A 15,292-nucleotide genomic window follows, 5' to 3' on the forward strand; every position below is an offset into this window, starting at 1 on the left:
CATTCAGTCCCCGGAGTCAGGAACTTTCTGCCAATTGCCATCTCTGGATACCATAATAGTAATAATAATCTCATGAACTAACACAGTACATCACATCCATCAAAACATAAGTGCTTCTCCAACATCCTTTGTCCGCGTGCACAGCCCATTTTTACGATGAGGACACTGAGGCTGAGAAAGACTTATCACCTGAGGCAAAACACTTGGCATTTAAGCCCGGCTGCCTTGTTTAAACTGTTGGTGATGTTTTTCCTGCATCCTCCGTGCATCTCTCACAGTAAGCTGCCCGATTCCTTTGTGGAACAGAAGCGGCGTCCTGAGTTGACATTGACATCCTCCTGAAGAGTCAACAATACCCACAGCCTTAGCCCAATAACTATAAAAAAAAACCTTACTAATGAGCAAAAGGGATCACTGCAAACTGATTGCCCAGAGCTGCGATCCACTGGATCCTAGAGAATGGATCCCCCCCTCCCCACCATGAGGCCAGAGAGGAAAGCTTAATTCTGAGCTGAACCTCCCTCTTGGCTGGAAATCCCAGCCCCAGGTGCTCCCACCTCACTAGCCCAGTCTGCAGTCTGTGATTAGGGGCCCTAATGGCCATAATACCTCCAATGTGGTGTTTAAACCAATAAGGCTTCAGAGAAATTACGGTATGTTTAATAATGGCTTAATGACTACTTGTGAGATGCAAGGCTTCTGGTTCCTGTTTGGCCTTGATTTACAGCCCAACTCTGGCTGAGGACAGCCAAGAAACCCCCTCTAAGCCCCCAGCGGAAGAGGGAGGTGTTCACACCAGGCCTCTTGGATTCCTTTAAAAATTGAGAATTCAAATGAAATACAAATGATGTTTGACTCCCCATCCCTCTCACTAGTCTCTGGAGGCACTGAAAATAAAAAACAGTGTAACCCAGACTTGGGGACTCCTCAATCCACAGAAGGGAGCAGGGTCCCAGGGCACTCAGGTATTTCTTCCCGGATCTTAGGGTGGGGGCTGTTTCTCTTCTCAGAAATTCCAAGCCACCTCCCTAGTCCTATGCTTCCTTTTGGCTGGGGAGAGTCAACACCTAGGAGATGCCACCCTACCCTCATCTCCCTGCAAAATAGCAGGCCTGGGGCAGCAGAGCCCTGAGGTCTGGGCTGCAGCCAGCCTCTCTCCAGGGGATCCCCATGCACTCCCAAATCATTTGAAAGGTATTCACTCCACATCTGCTGTTCAAACCTCAAACCCTCTAGGTATCCCTCCACCTGCTTCAAAGACAGCCTCTGCCGAACCCTGTTCAGTCCTGAGCTGTCCCTGCAAGTCTCCCTGAACCTTCTGGTTCTGCCTCTGCTTCTCAAACCCACCAGGAATACACAGAAAGGCTCCAAGGATTGCCTTGGTCCAGACTCCAGAGTCAGATGAAGACACCAGTGACAGTTCAAGGTCCCACAGCTAATTAATGATAGTGCCCAGGCCCAAACTTCCCAGCCCCCATTCCCGGATTAGAGCTGTTTCCACACACCTCTTCCCACACACCTCCTCCCAAGGACTCCTGTCCCAGTGAGGAACAAGGGATCTGCAAGGGAGGTGTTTTTGCAGAGGCAACGTTTTTCCAGCTCCCAGCCAAGAGTTAGGTAAAGGCCCAGCCCAGCCCCTCCCCCACCCCGCCCTTAGCCCAGGCTTATGTCGGGAGACCAGGCCTAAGAGTGTTTGTTGGGCGTGCCTCACGCCTCTGGGGGCGAGAACCTCCAGGCTGGATGTCAGGCCCAAGGGTGCTGCTCTGAGCAAGGGACTCACCAAGATGGGCAGACAAAAGGGACCCTGCCGTCGAGAGAAGGTGGTTTCCTCCCTCTGCTCGAACTGCCTCTGATACGCGGCCTGGGGTGAATCAGGGGGCTCCCGGGCTCCGAGGGGTTAACCCGCGCGGGGCCGCACGTGACGTGGATGGTTCCAGCATTAAGTCAGAGGCGCGGCCCCCTCCCCTGCCCCCCGCCCCCCGCCCCCCGCGGCGCGCGCCGCTCCCGGGGGCTCCGCGCCCCCGCGCCCAGGTCCCTCCCCCTTGGCGGGCGCTCACAGGCCGCACGGGCAGCGCGAGCCCCGGAGCCCCGGCGGCCTGTGCGCCGGGAGCCGGCATGGACCCCGAGCGCTGCGCGCTTTTCGGCGTGGGGCCCGAGCCGGGTCCCTACGCGGCCGCGGGGGACGAGCCACCCGGCCCCCAGGGGACCCCCGCCGGCGCGCCTCACCTGCACCCCGCGCCGCCCCGCGGCCCCCGCCTGACCCGTTTTCCGGCCTGCGGGCCCTTGGAGCCCTACCTCCCAGAGCCGGCCAAGCCGCCCGCCAAGTACCTGCAGGACCTCGGGCCCGGCCCGGCGCGCAACGGCAGCCACTTCTACGAGGGCCCCGCGGAAGGTAACGCGCGGCGCGGGCGTAGCGCGCAGCCCCGACCCGCTCTCCTTCCCTTCCCCGGCCCGCCCGGGCCTCCCTGCTTCCCTCGCCCGCTCGCCCAGCTCTCCACTTTTAGACCCTCTAGCCCTTCGCCACGGCTCCCTCAGAAGCCCCACCGGCGCTGGCCCAGGCCGGCGAAGCCCTCGCCCCGCGGGAGGCAGAGCCCTCCGTGCCTCCCGGGACGGGAACGGGAGGCGGGAGGTCGCGCGAGGGTGGAGCGGCGACGGCGACGGCCCCGGGCCCAGTGAAGCCCGAAGGCGACCGGAGGCGGGAAGGAGAAATCATGCTTGGCCGGAGCTGGCCTGGAGCTGCCACTGACCCAGAAGCCCGGACCGGGCCCAGGGCCCCGGGCGCCACGCGGAGCCCTCGGTCCCGATGCGGGGAGAGAAGCGCGGCTTTTGTGTGTGGCGCCCGTTCGGGGCCCTGAGCTTGGGCCCCGACCTCGAGTGGCCCAGCAGGACTCAGCCGAGGGCTGCGGCCTGGCCTCCGCCGGCTTCTCCGCCCCCACCCCCCAGGCCCAGCCTCCGTGGGGAAGGCGCTGCCGGCGCGTTAGGCATTCGGCGGCGCGGCCGCGGCCGGTCCCGCAGTACCGGGGCCGTTCTCAATGCGGAATAACTGTGTTCTTATTTCTCAGACTAACCTGGCCTCCCCGTCGTTATGCACGGTGATGGCCGCCCTTCTCGCAGTCTTGGCTTCCTCGCACTGGATCGTCTCGGCTGGGGCCGTCGAGAGCACCCCGGGCGGGCCTATCCCCTAGGCGCCTCGGGCTCCTGGGCCGGTGCCCCATGCGCCAAGGCCAGTTGGACCGCGCCATCTCCGGAGAACGCGCCTGAACGCCGGGGCCTGCCACACGGGCCCGCAGCCCTGCCGCCGTCCACTGCACCCGCTGACCTGCAGGAGTCTGGGCGCCCGCCCCATCTGCGCTGCCACATCCCGCACCTTAGGCCCAGGACTGGATCCTCTGAGATCGGCCCCAACCCGCCTCCACCCACTGGCGCCTCGCCGGCCTCCACCGAGCGGCCAGGCAGCTCGGGCCTTCGCCCAGGGCGGTGGGAATGTGTCGGGGAGGGCGGGGAGGTGTGTGGGGGTCAGCGGAGGAAATGAGCGAGTCCGCGGAGCTTCGTGTCTGTGCCCTTTGAAAGAGGCTCTCCTGATAAAAACCACAGTTGGGACTTAATGAAAAGCAGTTGGCCTGGCTCCTCTGATCCCCGCCAGACGGCGGCGGCCGCGCAGCCACATGAGCACCGCCGGGGACAGGTACCCGCGCTGGCTGGGCGCGCCGCGACGGGAGGGACCCACCCCTCGGGCCCGCGTCCTGCTGGGCGCGCGGGATCCGCACGCACCGCGAGGCCGCCAGGAGGGGCCCACTGCGGAGAGCGCTGGGGCAGAACGAGCGGCGGGGCGTGGAGGGACCCGGCGACGGCGAGGGTGTCAGCAACGAAATGCGTAAAAGTAAAACCAAGGAGTGTTAACCACCAAAAAGAAGGAAAAGGAAAATGAACAAAACAACGGAGGAGAGAGACGAGGAGAGGTAGACGAAAGTCGGCAAGCAGGGCAGAACGTCAATAAACAAACGGAGAACGAACAGAAGAACCAGGAAAAAAGCAAGCGCAGGATCAAACGATCGAACGAAGCGGGTAAATGGAGAAGGAGAGAAAGGACGAAGAAGAGTAGAAGCAGGGGAAAAAATGAAAGGAAAAAGGGGACATCATAACAGAGCAGAAAGCAGCAAAATCAAGTGGGAGAGGAAAATTAACGATTCAAGTTGAGCGGAGGACCGACCAAACGAAAAACAGGAGCAGCGGGTGCCAGCGGAGCCTGGGACCCCGGCCGCCTCTCGCCTTGCGGGTGCCCAGGGCCGCAACTCGGCGAGCGCAGGCCGCTTGCGTCCCTGCGGCGGAGCGGGGCTGCGGGGGAGGAACGGCCCCGGGGGACTCGGGCCACGCAGTCTACGAGGTGGGAAGTGGCGGCAAAATTTCCCTGCTTCTAACTTGACGGGCTCCGAGCGTTTCCAGTTCAAACCAGTGAGCGTGCAGCTGCGCCCCATCTGCGGCGCGATCTCGCCGAGGCCGGGCAGTCCGGCGCTGGAGAGCCTGGCGCGCTTCTCCCGCTCTTTGCGGCGCCCTTGGCCGAGAGCGCCCAGCCCTGCCCTGGACCCCGGCCGCGTCCTGGCGGTGCAGCGCGGCTGCTCAGAGGGCCGGAGAAGTGCCGGGCCCGTCCTTCCCGGTCCGCTCCCCGGCTTGGCTCTCTGACCTGGGAACGCGCCCGCCGCCTCGGAGGCCCAGAACGGAGCACCGAAGGCCGCGCTCACCGGACCGGCCGCAGACCTCGTGAAGGATTCCAAGTCAGAGGCCCCCCGCCGGCTGAGGCGTCTAGGCCAAAGCCGGAAACTCTAGGGAGAGCACCAAGCCCCGCTGGGGTCCCGCGCACGGCGTTTATGCACACGACGGCTTCAGCCGGAGCTGCGGAGCTGCGAGAGCCCAGGCCTCTGCGAGCTCTGCGCATCGCGTGGGAAACCGCGCGCAGGCCGAAAACCGGGGGGTGGGCCCGGCGGCCTCAGTGGACGCTAGCTGAGAGGGCAGTGGGGCTCCCGGTTGGCGTCCGGAGCGAGCGGTAGGGCTCCCGAGCCGCTAGCGGGGGGAGGGGGGGGGCTCTGGCGGCCCCAGGGTGCGGGCGAGCAGCGGGGCGTGGGAGCCGGTCAGGGACCGAGCACCGTGGCCGCCTCAGAGGTTTTTGTCCTGGCTCCTGTCTTTCTGGCCCGCCGGACCTCGGCTGTGGTGCTGCAGGTGTGGGGGCTGTGGACCCCCTGGTGCTGAGCCCCAGGATTCCAATCTCTACCATGAACACTCCCCCTTAACCACCCAGTGTCCCCACCGGGTGCAGGTGACCCCCAAACACAGCCTGCATACACCTGGAAAGTGCTCGGGGCCTCCGGGTGCACCCTGCTGTTTACAAGCTCAGACTCAAACTTGGGGCTGCCTTTCCTTCCTTTCCTTGACTGCTGCCCTTCGCTGACCCCACCTCCCCTCTTTTCGCCACTGCGCCTTGCTCTTCCGGAGACATTCTAGGAGGTGTGCCCCTGTCCCCCCAAAGAGGGGGATGCTGGCTTCTCCCGGGAGTCCTTCAGGTAGATGGAGGTTTCAGGGCCATGGCGATGAGGAGGGGACAAGTACCCCGGTCCCCTGGCAGGGCTGTAGACTGGGCAGGCGAGGGAGGCCAGCGGAGGCCAGCAGCCTTTTCTGGGTGGCTATTCCGAAAAGTCCTGCTGTGCTTTTATCTCTTACTCTGGTCGCTCAGAGCCCAGAGCTAGTCACTTCCTCTGGGCAGATCCTGTTTGGACAGACACTGAGGGCCCAAGAGCCAGATGAGCAAAGCCTCAGAAGTTTGGAGGGCCCTCTGTAGTGATGTCAATGCTCCCCTTATCCCCATCCCTGAGCCACCCTCACCCTTTTTTGCCTCGAGTCCAGCAGGACCTCCCTTTGAACCCAGAACTCCAAGACCACCCCCTCAAACCTGCTAGATGTGGGGTGTCCCCTTCCAGTCTCCCACTCCCCCTGACCATTTTCAATTATTTGGCTCAGCTTCCATGAGTCCTTCTCCCTAAGCTGCTGCCCATGGAACTACCTCTAGAACCAAAACATGTGGGCCAAGAATGGAAGTCAGTGGCTGGCACACTTTCTCCTCGATGCTCCGCCTGAGCTGTGAGCTTGGTGCCCGAGGGCAGGTTCCCTGACTCTGCCAGGCCATGGAGCTTCCTGCACAGCCTGGGTGGTCCTGGGAGGTCCCTGACCACCTTCCAGCTGGGGGAGACCTTGCCTGACTTGTCCTCCATAATGCAGACAGGGACTCTTCAGAGCCAGAGCCCGAGAATCCCATCTCCCTGGTCCCATGCTTCCCTGATGGTAGCTGTGATCCTGACACCGAGTCCCAAGGAGGAAACAGCCTCCTGGTGCCAGCCTGCTGGGCCTCCGGGGGCCCAGGCCCCTGCTGGGGATGGGCCAGGGCAAGGGCCAGGCTGCATGAGTCAGTGGGGCGTCTTTGTGGCAGGGCTCCTGCTGTCCCAGTGGACTCTTGGAGATTTCATGGCAGTGCCGCTGGGGGCCTCGCCAGAGGAGAGGGCGGAGCAATCGGGGTGACCTATTTTTCACCATGACCGGGTTGTGGCAGGGCTCCACCAAGCCTACCGAGTGAGGGTTAGCGTGTCAGAGTGGGGCTGCTGGGAACTGTGCCCAGCTGCAGTCAGGTCCTCCCTCCCTGCTTGCTCATCATGGGCAGTGGGGGGGCCATTGGAAACTGCCGAGGAGGGAGGGGGCAGTCCATGGCCAGAGTGATGGGGTTGGGAGCTGGGTCCTCTTTCGACACTGGTCCCCCAAGCCCTGACTCTCCTCTGCAGATAGCCGACCTTCTGCTCTCTAATGCTGGAGCTCAAGTCTTGGGCCCAAACATCACAATTTTCGGAGGAATGAGATAATCTTTTTTTGGACGCTTCTTTGCCCCATCTTGCCCTTCACGCCCCAGGGCTGGGGGATTTGACATTGCCCTGAGATTTGGGGTCCAAAGAATGAGGCACAGCCAGACAAGCCAAAGGGGATCTGAGTGTCCCTGTCTGTCCCCTGCCTGGACCTGGGACCAGAGGCAGGGGCATGAGGACCTGGGAACCACGTTCCCTCCCCCCACCCCCAACAGCCAGGGCCAAGGAGGCACTTCCTGGCAGGGGCAGGAGACGTCCACCACCCCCTGCTCACCCCCTCCTCCCGCCTCTGCGCCAGGCCCTGCCATGGCGCCAACCCTGGCACCCCCACACCCTGTGGGACGCACCACCACAAAGCGCTTCCCCGAAATGAACCCTCGTCTGGCCCCAGCAGATCCGCCCAGACCACAGAGCACATGGTTCCCCAGGGCCCCCTCCCCAGCTGGAGGCTCAGCAAGCAGGCCTCCGAATGCCAGGCTCCCATGGAGGGTGGCTGCTGGGACGAGGGAAGAGAAAGGAAGGGGGAGGCGGGGACTGAAGCGTCAAACGTCCTGCCCCCTCCCCCAGTCCACCCACAAAACCCCCTGGTTCGGTTTCCATCCTCCTTTTTGTGTTTTCCATTGCAGCCGAGGAGAAGGCCTCCAAAGCTGCCAGCTTCCCCCAGCTGCCCTTGGACTGCCGAGGGGGGCCCAGAGACGGGCCCTCTAACTTGCAAGACTCCCCAGGCCCTTGTCTGGCCAGCCTGCGTGTCCCTCTGTCCCCGGGACTGCCTGATTCCATGGAGTTGGCCAAGAACAAGAGCAAGAAGCGCCGTAACCGCACGACCTTCAGCACGTTCCAGCTGGAAGAGCTGGAGAGAGTCTTCCAGAAAACCCACTACCCTGATGTGTATGCCCGGGAGCAGCTGGCTCTGCGAACGGACCTCACCGAGGCCCGGGTACAGGTGAGGGCACCCCGGGCATGGGCCTCTCTGGCTGCCTCTCCCACCCCGACCACGGGCCAGGCCATGGAAGGGCCGGGAGAGGTGGGTGCTGGTGCCACGGAGACCCGCCTTTCCCAGATGCCTGCTCTCAGCACCCCTCCATGCCCAGCTCCGCTGCCACCACGGGCCTGCAGCCCAAGTGCCTCATGGGGGTGGTGGCCTCTGGGAGTCCAAAGACCTACCTGTCTGGGAGTCCTTGCTCTGCCACTTCTAGCTGACCAGGTGACTTGGGGCATGTCCTTGGATCTCTCAGTCTCGCTTTTCCTACCTAGGATGGTCTTTGAGGATCACAGATGTGACAGCCTTTCGGAAGCAGTGAAATGCTGAACACATCGGGCTACTCCCGAGGTAGCTGCCCAGAACAGGAGGGTCCCCACTGCGGGGGGGGGGGGGTCTGAGACCCAGTGATGCTCAAAGCCATCCCGAGCCAGCGACTGTCAAGCCCGCCAGCTCCCAGACCCCAGCCGGGAGAGCTTGGCCAGGGGCCCTTCCCCACCCAACCAACTCTCCCCAGCAGAGATCAGGCCGCAGGGCTTCCTGGGTAGGCTGTGGCCAGCTTCAGGTAGGGGTTGGGGGTGAAGGGACGGAGGGATGCTGAGAACAGGGGAAAGGGAGAAGGGAAGTCCACGTCCAAGACATGTCGGAAGTGAGAAAGAACATGAAGGTGGCAAGCGGAGGGTGGGGATGGGGAAGGAGGCTTCAGTAAAAGCCCGGCCCAAGAGGAAGATGGTGGTTGTTTGCCTTGCTTTGACTTTGAACTGGCATGAGGCACAACAGGCTCCCTGAGGCCAAGTAGGAGGCACTGGGAGAGGGGTGGGATTTGGGCTTCTCAGGAGAGGTGAGGAGGTGACTTCTAGACAGAGGAGATTCTCTTTCCCACCACAGAGGAGACCTAATAGGGACAGAGCTCATACACAGCACACCCTGTATGGGGCCTCCCTCTGGCTGAATATGGGGCCTGGCAGGCCAGTCCACGAAGAGGCCGGCTGCCTTCTAGCAGAGAAGGCCCTACAGCTGGATTCAGCGTAGGACCAGAGGGGCTTAGGCTGTTTCCCCTTCTCTTCTGGGTCCTCCTGCTTTCATTTTCCTCCCAGGCAGCACCCAAAACACACTTCTAGGACTGTCCTCCCAGGGCGCCCCAGGACCTGGGCCAGCAGGGTAAGAGACCGAGCATTCACAACAGTCCCAGAGTCCATGAGCCACGGAAGTCCGGAACATCAAGTCTCCGGACCCTCTGCGAGCCTCTGGATAGCCGTGGCCATGGAACTGCCTTGGAGAGGCGGAGCACAGCCCCCCACTCCTCTCCCAGGCCTTTTCAACGCCGAAGGGGTGCAGGGGCGGCCACAAGGCTCTTTTCTCTGACACGGATGTGACAGCCACCCGCAGGCCCTACCCCATGGAGAGCAGTAAGCCACCACACAGAACAGTGCAGAGGGCAAGGCCCAAGTGCAGGCGGAAGTCTACAGTGGGCGCTGCAGAGACAACCAGGGATGACGGGGAGGAATGCCCGGTGAAGCAGTCCAGACTCCTTCATCTACCCGAGGGGGAGGGAGGATAGAGAAGGAAAGGCCCAGCAGCTGGGCAGGTGGGATGGTCCGTCCCTGACCTTGCCCCAGGCCTGCTCTGGGATCTCTGCATCTGGGGCTTAGGGGGTTCGGGGTCTGCCAAGCTCCTTAACTGTCGTGGCTTCACCTGTCTGAGCGGTAGGAACGGCCACCATGGGGGCGTGTGTGAGGGGCCGAGGTGGGGTTCCTTTCACACACACACACTCTCACACACACACACACACAACTTCTTTTGTCATGGCTCCCAGCTAGATCTCTGGAAAGCAAGGGGATGGTTTGGTTTGGTTTGGTTTTGATATTGCCAACATCTAGCCCAGAGCCTGACACAGAAATGTTTATTAAATGACAGAAATACAAAACGTGGGCACTGGTACCATAAATGTAACAGCCGCAGGGCCTCCGCCAAGTGACAGATTTGGCACAGATAGGTACACAGATGCACGTGACACAGGGAGGCCACCCTCACCTGCCGGGGGCTCCCAAGTGAGTGGGAGACACAGATTACAAAAGGGACAATGGTAATAGGGTGTGGTGAGTACGAGAGAGATGCCAGCGCATCACCCAGGCCAGCGGCAACATATGCGTGTGTGTCAGGGTGAGGCGGTAAGTCGAGGCAGGGGAAGGCTGAGGCGAGGCAGGGAGTCACAAGGTAGCGGATGCGTTCAGAGGCAAGTTGGCTTGAGAGGCAAGTAGGAAGAATCAAGCCATACTGCCTGGCTGGGGGTGAGGCTGCGGAGAAGGGCAGGGCTCAGTGCCCAGGGGCCTTCTTAAGGAGCTGGGCTCTGACCTGAGGCTGGGAGGCAGGGAGCCCGGGAGCGGAGATGAGGCAGGGGGGCTAGAGGTCTGTGCCCTGGTACGCCTAGCCAGTGCCCAGAGCCTCTGCGGCCACAGATTCCACGACACCCTTAGTGGCACAGGCGGGCTGGAGAACCAAGAGAGTGACTCAGCCTGGTGACTGGGGGGAGAGGGGTGGCCCAAGGGACCAAGAAGCGCCCCCCCCGCCCCCCGGTTCCCCTGGCCCGGAGAATAGGGATTTACAGGCTGCTGCAGCTCAAGCTCCTCCAGCCAGAGCCAGCTCCCCATCCTGCAGGACACCCCCACCCACTCTCTCCCCAGGGGGCTCTATTCCTCAGGGCCGCTTTGTCACTCCCTCAGCCTCTCCCCTCGTTCCCCAGGTCTGGTTCCAGAACCGCAGAGCGAAGTGGCGGAAGCGCGAGCGCTATGGGAAGATCCAGGAGGGGCGGAACCCCTTCACATCTGCCTACGACATCTCTGTGCTGCCCCGAACAGACAGCCACCTGCAGGTGAGACCCCAGCTGGCCCTGCGTCAGGGCCTGGCCACATCCCCCAGGGTAGCGTGGGCCCCAGGGAGACCTGAAGTAGCATTAGGACTCTGCGGGACCATGGGTAAATCACTTCTCCTCTGCAAAGTGAGGCTCCTCCCTGTCTCGTGAATGAGGCATGCCGAACAGCTGGTACTGAAGCAAACCTCACTTGGAGGTGCAGTGGCAGGGGGCTCCGGAGATGCCATTTCAAGTGTCGGGGGTAGGCGGGAGCAGATTCTAGACCTGGGCCAAGTGGAGGTTTCCTGCTAAGTTTCCAGAGCCCTGAGGGCAAAGACAGAACCCCCAGGTAAGGGAGGCAGCCCCTGGGCTGTTGATTCATGGGCCTTCTTTTCTGTCTCTCTTTTCAGCTGCAGAACTCCCTGTGGCCCAGTCCAGGGTCCGGGAGCCCCCCCGGCCCCTGCCTCGTGTCTCCAGAGGGCATGCCCTCCCCGTGCATGTCTCCATACTCCCACTCTCATGGGAATGTGGCTGGCTTCATGGGGGTGCCAGCCTCCCCTGGAGCCCACCCTGGCATCTACTCCATCCATGGCTTCTCCCCTGCCCTGGGGGGCCACAGCTTTGAGCCTACCCCAGATGGCGACTATAGGTCTCCAAGCCTCATCTCGCTCAGGGTGAAGTCCAAGGAGCCACCCAGCCTACTGAACTGGACCACGTGATCGGTTGCGTGGACATGCAGACTAAGCTGCCCACCCCCCTTTTCTGTTCCCAGCTGCTCCCACCCCATCCCAGCCTGGAAGCCAGAGAGGGCACACCTCTGCCTCCAAGCCCCAGTCGGTTCCCGGAGGCCCAGGCAGAGCAGCTGGGATCCTCAGCCTCCCGCAGGGAACAAGCTAGAGTTTTTTTTTTCTCTTAAAATAAGGTGGGGCTGCCCAGGACAAAGGGGGCTGCAAAGCAGGTAGGACTCTTCCTACCACACACTGGGTCCCTTCATCCAACTCTGGGCTGGAGGGAGGAAGACACTGCCCTGCTTCTGCAGACTTTGTCCAAGTTTAAGTGTCATCCCTCCAGCTGAAATGGCTGAACTGGTTCCTCATTCAGGGAACCCAGGAAAACAAGAGGATGACACAGGTTGAACCAGGAGCAGCTCTTTGTGACTAAGGGGAAACTAGTGTTGCAGCATGAGCATCTAGGGCCGGCCTGACTCCCTCCTCGCACCACCAGGGGGCGAGCACTCGGCGTCCGGAGTTCACAAGGGCCTGAAGGCCACTGGGGAAAAGGTGCCAGAAAAGGTGCCGGGAGGCCCAGCTCCAGCCACCCCTTACTCCTGCCCTGTGCCCCCGCCCCCAACATGCCATGGAGTCCTCACCCCCTCCAAGGGGGCAGAAAGGCCACCAGAAACCACCAAATATTTGGATTCTCTTCTGTGGGCTCAGGCCAGAGCTATGCCATAGAAACTGTAAGCTCCCCTGGTTTACTCATTAGATGTTGGTAAGAATAAAACAGACTTCCACGGATTCTAAGCCCCTGAGATCTCAAACCCCACTTTTGTAAAAAAAAAAAAAAAAGGTGTGCTGCCCAGCATAATAATAAAGATGGCAGTATTTTTTAGACCAGGTAATTGTGTATCCTCAGGGTTTGACAGTGGGTTAGCTGGTCTGTGCCCAGGGTTCAGGCTGGGCAGGCCCTCCTAAGGGGCCAGCGGGGATCCTGGGGGCTAGGGGAAGGTGGGCCTGCAGCAGGGCCCCCAAGGCCAATAGACGCCATGCCTGGCCCTTTCACCTGCCTAGGATCGGGTCGAGGGCTGCTGGGCCCATGTGGAAGGGAAAATGGGGAGCTGGGGTGGGAAGGCGGAGATAAACTTGTGGCTGAACTGGCAGTGGAAGGGGGGCTGGAATGAAAGATGGGGGAGTCCACTGAGGGCTCTGAGCTCCCCTGGGCCAGAACCGTGGGGGTGGGGCAACCCCCTTCTCCCAGATGCCCCAGGGGCATGTCTGAGCTGTGGGGCAGAGACGAAAGCCAGGACTCTTTCTTGTGGTTTCAGAGTATTAGCCATTCTACCCTTCATCCCCACTTTCTGCCTTATCTCCGCAGCCTAGAAGGCAGGAAGAAAGCAGGCCTGGCCCTCCCACCCTCCCAGTAAACACAACCACATTGCTCAGAGCTCAGCCTCAGCTAGGAGCCTCTTCCAGGCACAGAGAAACCCGAGCACACACAGACACCAGTGCTGCGCTCGTTCCCAGAGGGAGCAAGTGCCCCATCAGATCAGATTTTCCTCTAAGACAGTGCGACCAGGCTCAAGCTCCCCTCAGAAGAAACCAGTGTCTTCCTTCCCTTCCCTTCATTCGAGGGCCTGGCTGCTGGCGATTTCTCTCCTCTCGGTACTGATGCTGGTGGCTCTGAGGTCCACGCGAGAGCCCTGTGTGCATCAGGAAGGGAAGAGTGGGAGCAATAGGGAGAAGCAGCCCCAGCACCTCCGAGGAGCACAACGCCCTTCACACAGCTGGTCAATAATGACTGGGCCTCAAACCCACACTTCTAACTCAGGGCTAAGACCAGTGCACTAGAAGGTTCTTCACCCAAGGAGTGGTCAGCAAGATTTTGGAGTTCTGTGTCACAAAGTCAGAGAGATGCAGAAAGATTAGTTTGTTCTACAAATATTTATTGAGTGCCCACTCTGTGCCAAGCATTGTGCTGGGTGCCAGAGATAGAACAATGGTCAAGAAAAAAACAATTCCCTCTCACACAGCTCAGTGGGGGGTGGGGGGCGGTGCACGGGGAGGAAAGGATCTGTGAAAGCAAAGGAAGCAGAAGTGGGGAAGAGAGGGATGAGAGAAGGCAGTAAAGCCGAGAGAGAGATCCACGCAGCAGGAGTGGAGGCAGGCGGAGGCTGGGAGTGAACCATGCGGGAGGGAGGCCCTGGTGGAGGAGGGCACGGGGAGGCCAGAGACCAGCTACTGGCTCCCATCCAGGGGCATCTGCCCACAGCTCATATTTCTCTGTCCAGTGACAGCTAAATGAAGAGAAAGCTAACTTTACAACCGCCCACTTCACACATAATGAATATGAATGGGCATCCCGGAGCCTGTTCCCTGGGATTATCTGTGAGCTGATGGCTTCTCCCACTGACTGCGCCATCCCAGCCGGCCTGTCCCTCGGCTGGGACACAGGCAGCCCTTCCACCTGCTTCCCATTAGCCATCCTCCCATCCTCCCATCCTCCCCTCCTCCTCCACACTCTAGACATCTCACCCCTAAGACTCAGCCCCCAGGTCTTCAGATGCCCCTGCCCCCAGCCTCACTCCAGAGGTAACTTCAGCTCTCAACCTAGGCCCCAGGCCAGGCTGGGAGCTATGCTCATCCCCTTCTGGAAAAGGAAAGGGGAAGTGGCCCCACCTGAAATCCCAAATTTAAGAGAGTTGCTAGGCTCAATGTCCTTTTGCTAAGGCCCCGCTCTGCCCCAGTGAGGGCCACCCAGAGAAGCCCTAAATCTCGGTGCTGGCAGGGGCACAGACCCCAGGCCCAGAGCAGAGAGCCCTCGCTAACAGGCCCTTCAGTCCAGGCTTCTGAGCTCAGTCCGGTGTGAGGAAATGCTTCTCATGAGAGGCATTCAATCTTCCTTCCCCACCTCCCCCCAGGCATTTACACATCAACCTGAATTACAGCCCTGAAGTGCAGACCCTCTGCAGCCCCAGACAGGAACCGAGCTGGCCCCACCTCGCCAGGAGCCGGGCATTCCCTGTATCAGGCCCAGCCTCTGCCCCAGGCGCATCCTCGCCATTCTCCCCAGGGGCAATGCTCTCAGAGCCCCCGCGCTCGCCCCTCACCCACGGCAGCCTCCCCCGCCCAGTCTCTTCTCCAGGGCACTGGCTGGGGCCAGTAGAGCCCAGGTGGCCCCGCGGCTGTCTGTCTCGGTGCCCACCACGTTACTGCTCTCGCTTGCTCTTGTAGCCACCTGTCTATCGACTGACAAGGAAAGTGAGAGTGTGGTGTTCTGTTCATCTGGACGCCCAGGGCTTCTGGAACGAGGCCTGGCCCAGAGAAGAGGCCTTCAGGGTAGGACAGCAGGGTGGCTGGGTGAATGGCTGACTTTTGAAAGCCTTCTGTAGGCTCAGGAGGAGGCACCAGAGGAGCCCTAAGACATTGTTCTGGCCCTTGAAGGCGGGGGTGGTCTCTTTTCCAGGGGATTCAGGAAGTGGAAGCAAATCCAGAGTGGGCTAGAGTTGGAAGGGCCCTTAGCAGGACTATGAATAGCTGTCACTTACAAGCCGTGCTGTCCCTCCTCAGCCAGGTCCGTAGAGCCATTATCCACTTATTCAGCCCTCATGACCACCTTGCTGTTATTAAACCAGTTTTTACAGATAAGCCAACTGAGGCGTGGAGCTTGATGAGCTCAAGGTCCTTCAGTGAGTACATGTGAGCCTGCAGCCCAAGGCTGAGCGTGCTGAGTGACAAATGAATGGTACAAGTACTGCTTCCCCGCCTCGGTTCATGAGAGGACAGGAAGCCAGCCTCCCGGCACAGAAGCCTAACAGGAACGGTGGGGCAGCCACACGCGAGTCCT

The 15,292-nt window shown here is 60.9% G+C and overlaps 1 protein-coding gene across 1 annotated transcript; it reads left to right on the forward strand.

Moving 5' to 3' along the window:
- The first annotated feature begins 2,101 nt into the window (after positions 1-2,101).
- ALX3 (ALX homeobox 3) lies at positions 2,102-12,723 on the forward strand. Its single transcript, XM_035017818.1, has 4 exons — positions 2,102-2,392; positions 7,526-7,842; positions 10,622-10,750; positions 11,140-12,723. The coding sequence occupies exons 1-4, from the start codon at positions 2,116-2,118 to the stop codon at positions 11,446-11,448; spliced, it is 1,032 nt and encodes a 343-aa protein (XP_034873709.1). The 5' UTR covers positions 2,102-2,115; the 3' UTR covers positions 11,449-12,723.
- Positions 12,724-15,292: the final 2,569 nt, after the last annotated feature.

This window comes from Mirounga leonina, unplaced genomic scaffold, assembly GCF_011800145.1.
Source record: "Mirounga leonina isolate KUSES-001 unplaced genomic scaffold, KU_Mleo_1.0 Mir_173, whole genome shotgun sequence".
Lineage (NCBI taxonomy): Eukaryota > Metazoa > Chordata > Mammalia > Carnivora > Phocidae > Mirounga > Mirounga leonina.

Bases quoted from the DNA above. Each gene is read 5' to 3' on its own strand.
- ALX3 (XM_035017818.1), top strand. From the start codon at position 2,116: ATGGACCCCGAGCGCTGCGCGCTTTTCGGCGTGGGGCCCGAGCCGGGT. The intron at 7,843-10,621 runs GTGAGGGCACCC...CTCGTTCCCCAG, and splicing joins TCACCGAGGCCCGGGTACAG to GTCTGGTTCCAGAACCGCAG. The intron at 10,751-11,139 runs GTGAGACCCCAG...CTCTCTTTTCAG, and splicing joins GAACAGACAGCCACCTGCAG to CTGCAGAACTCCCTGTGGCC.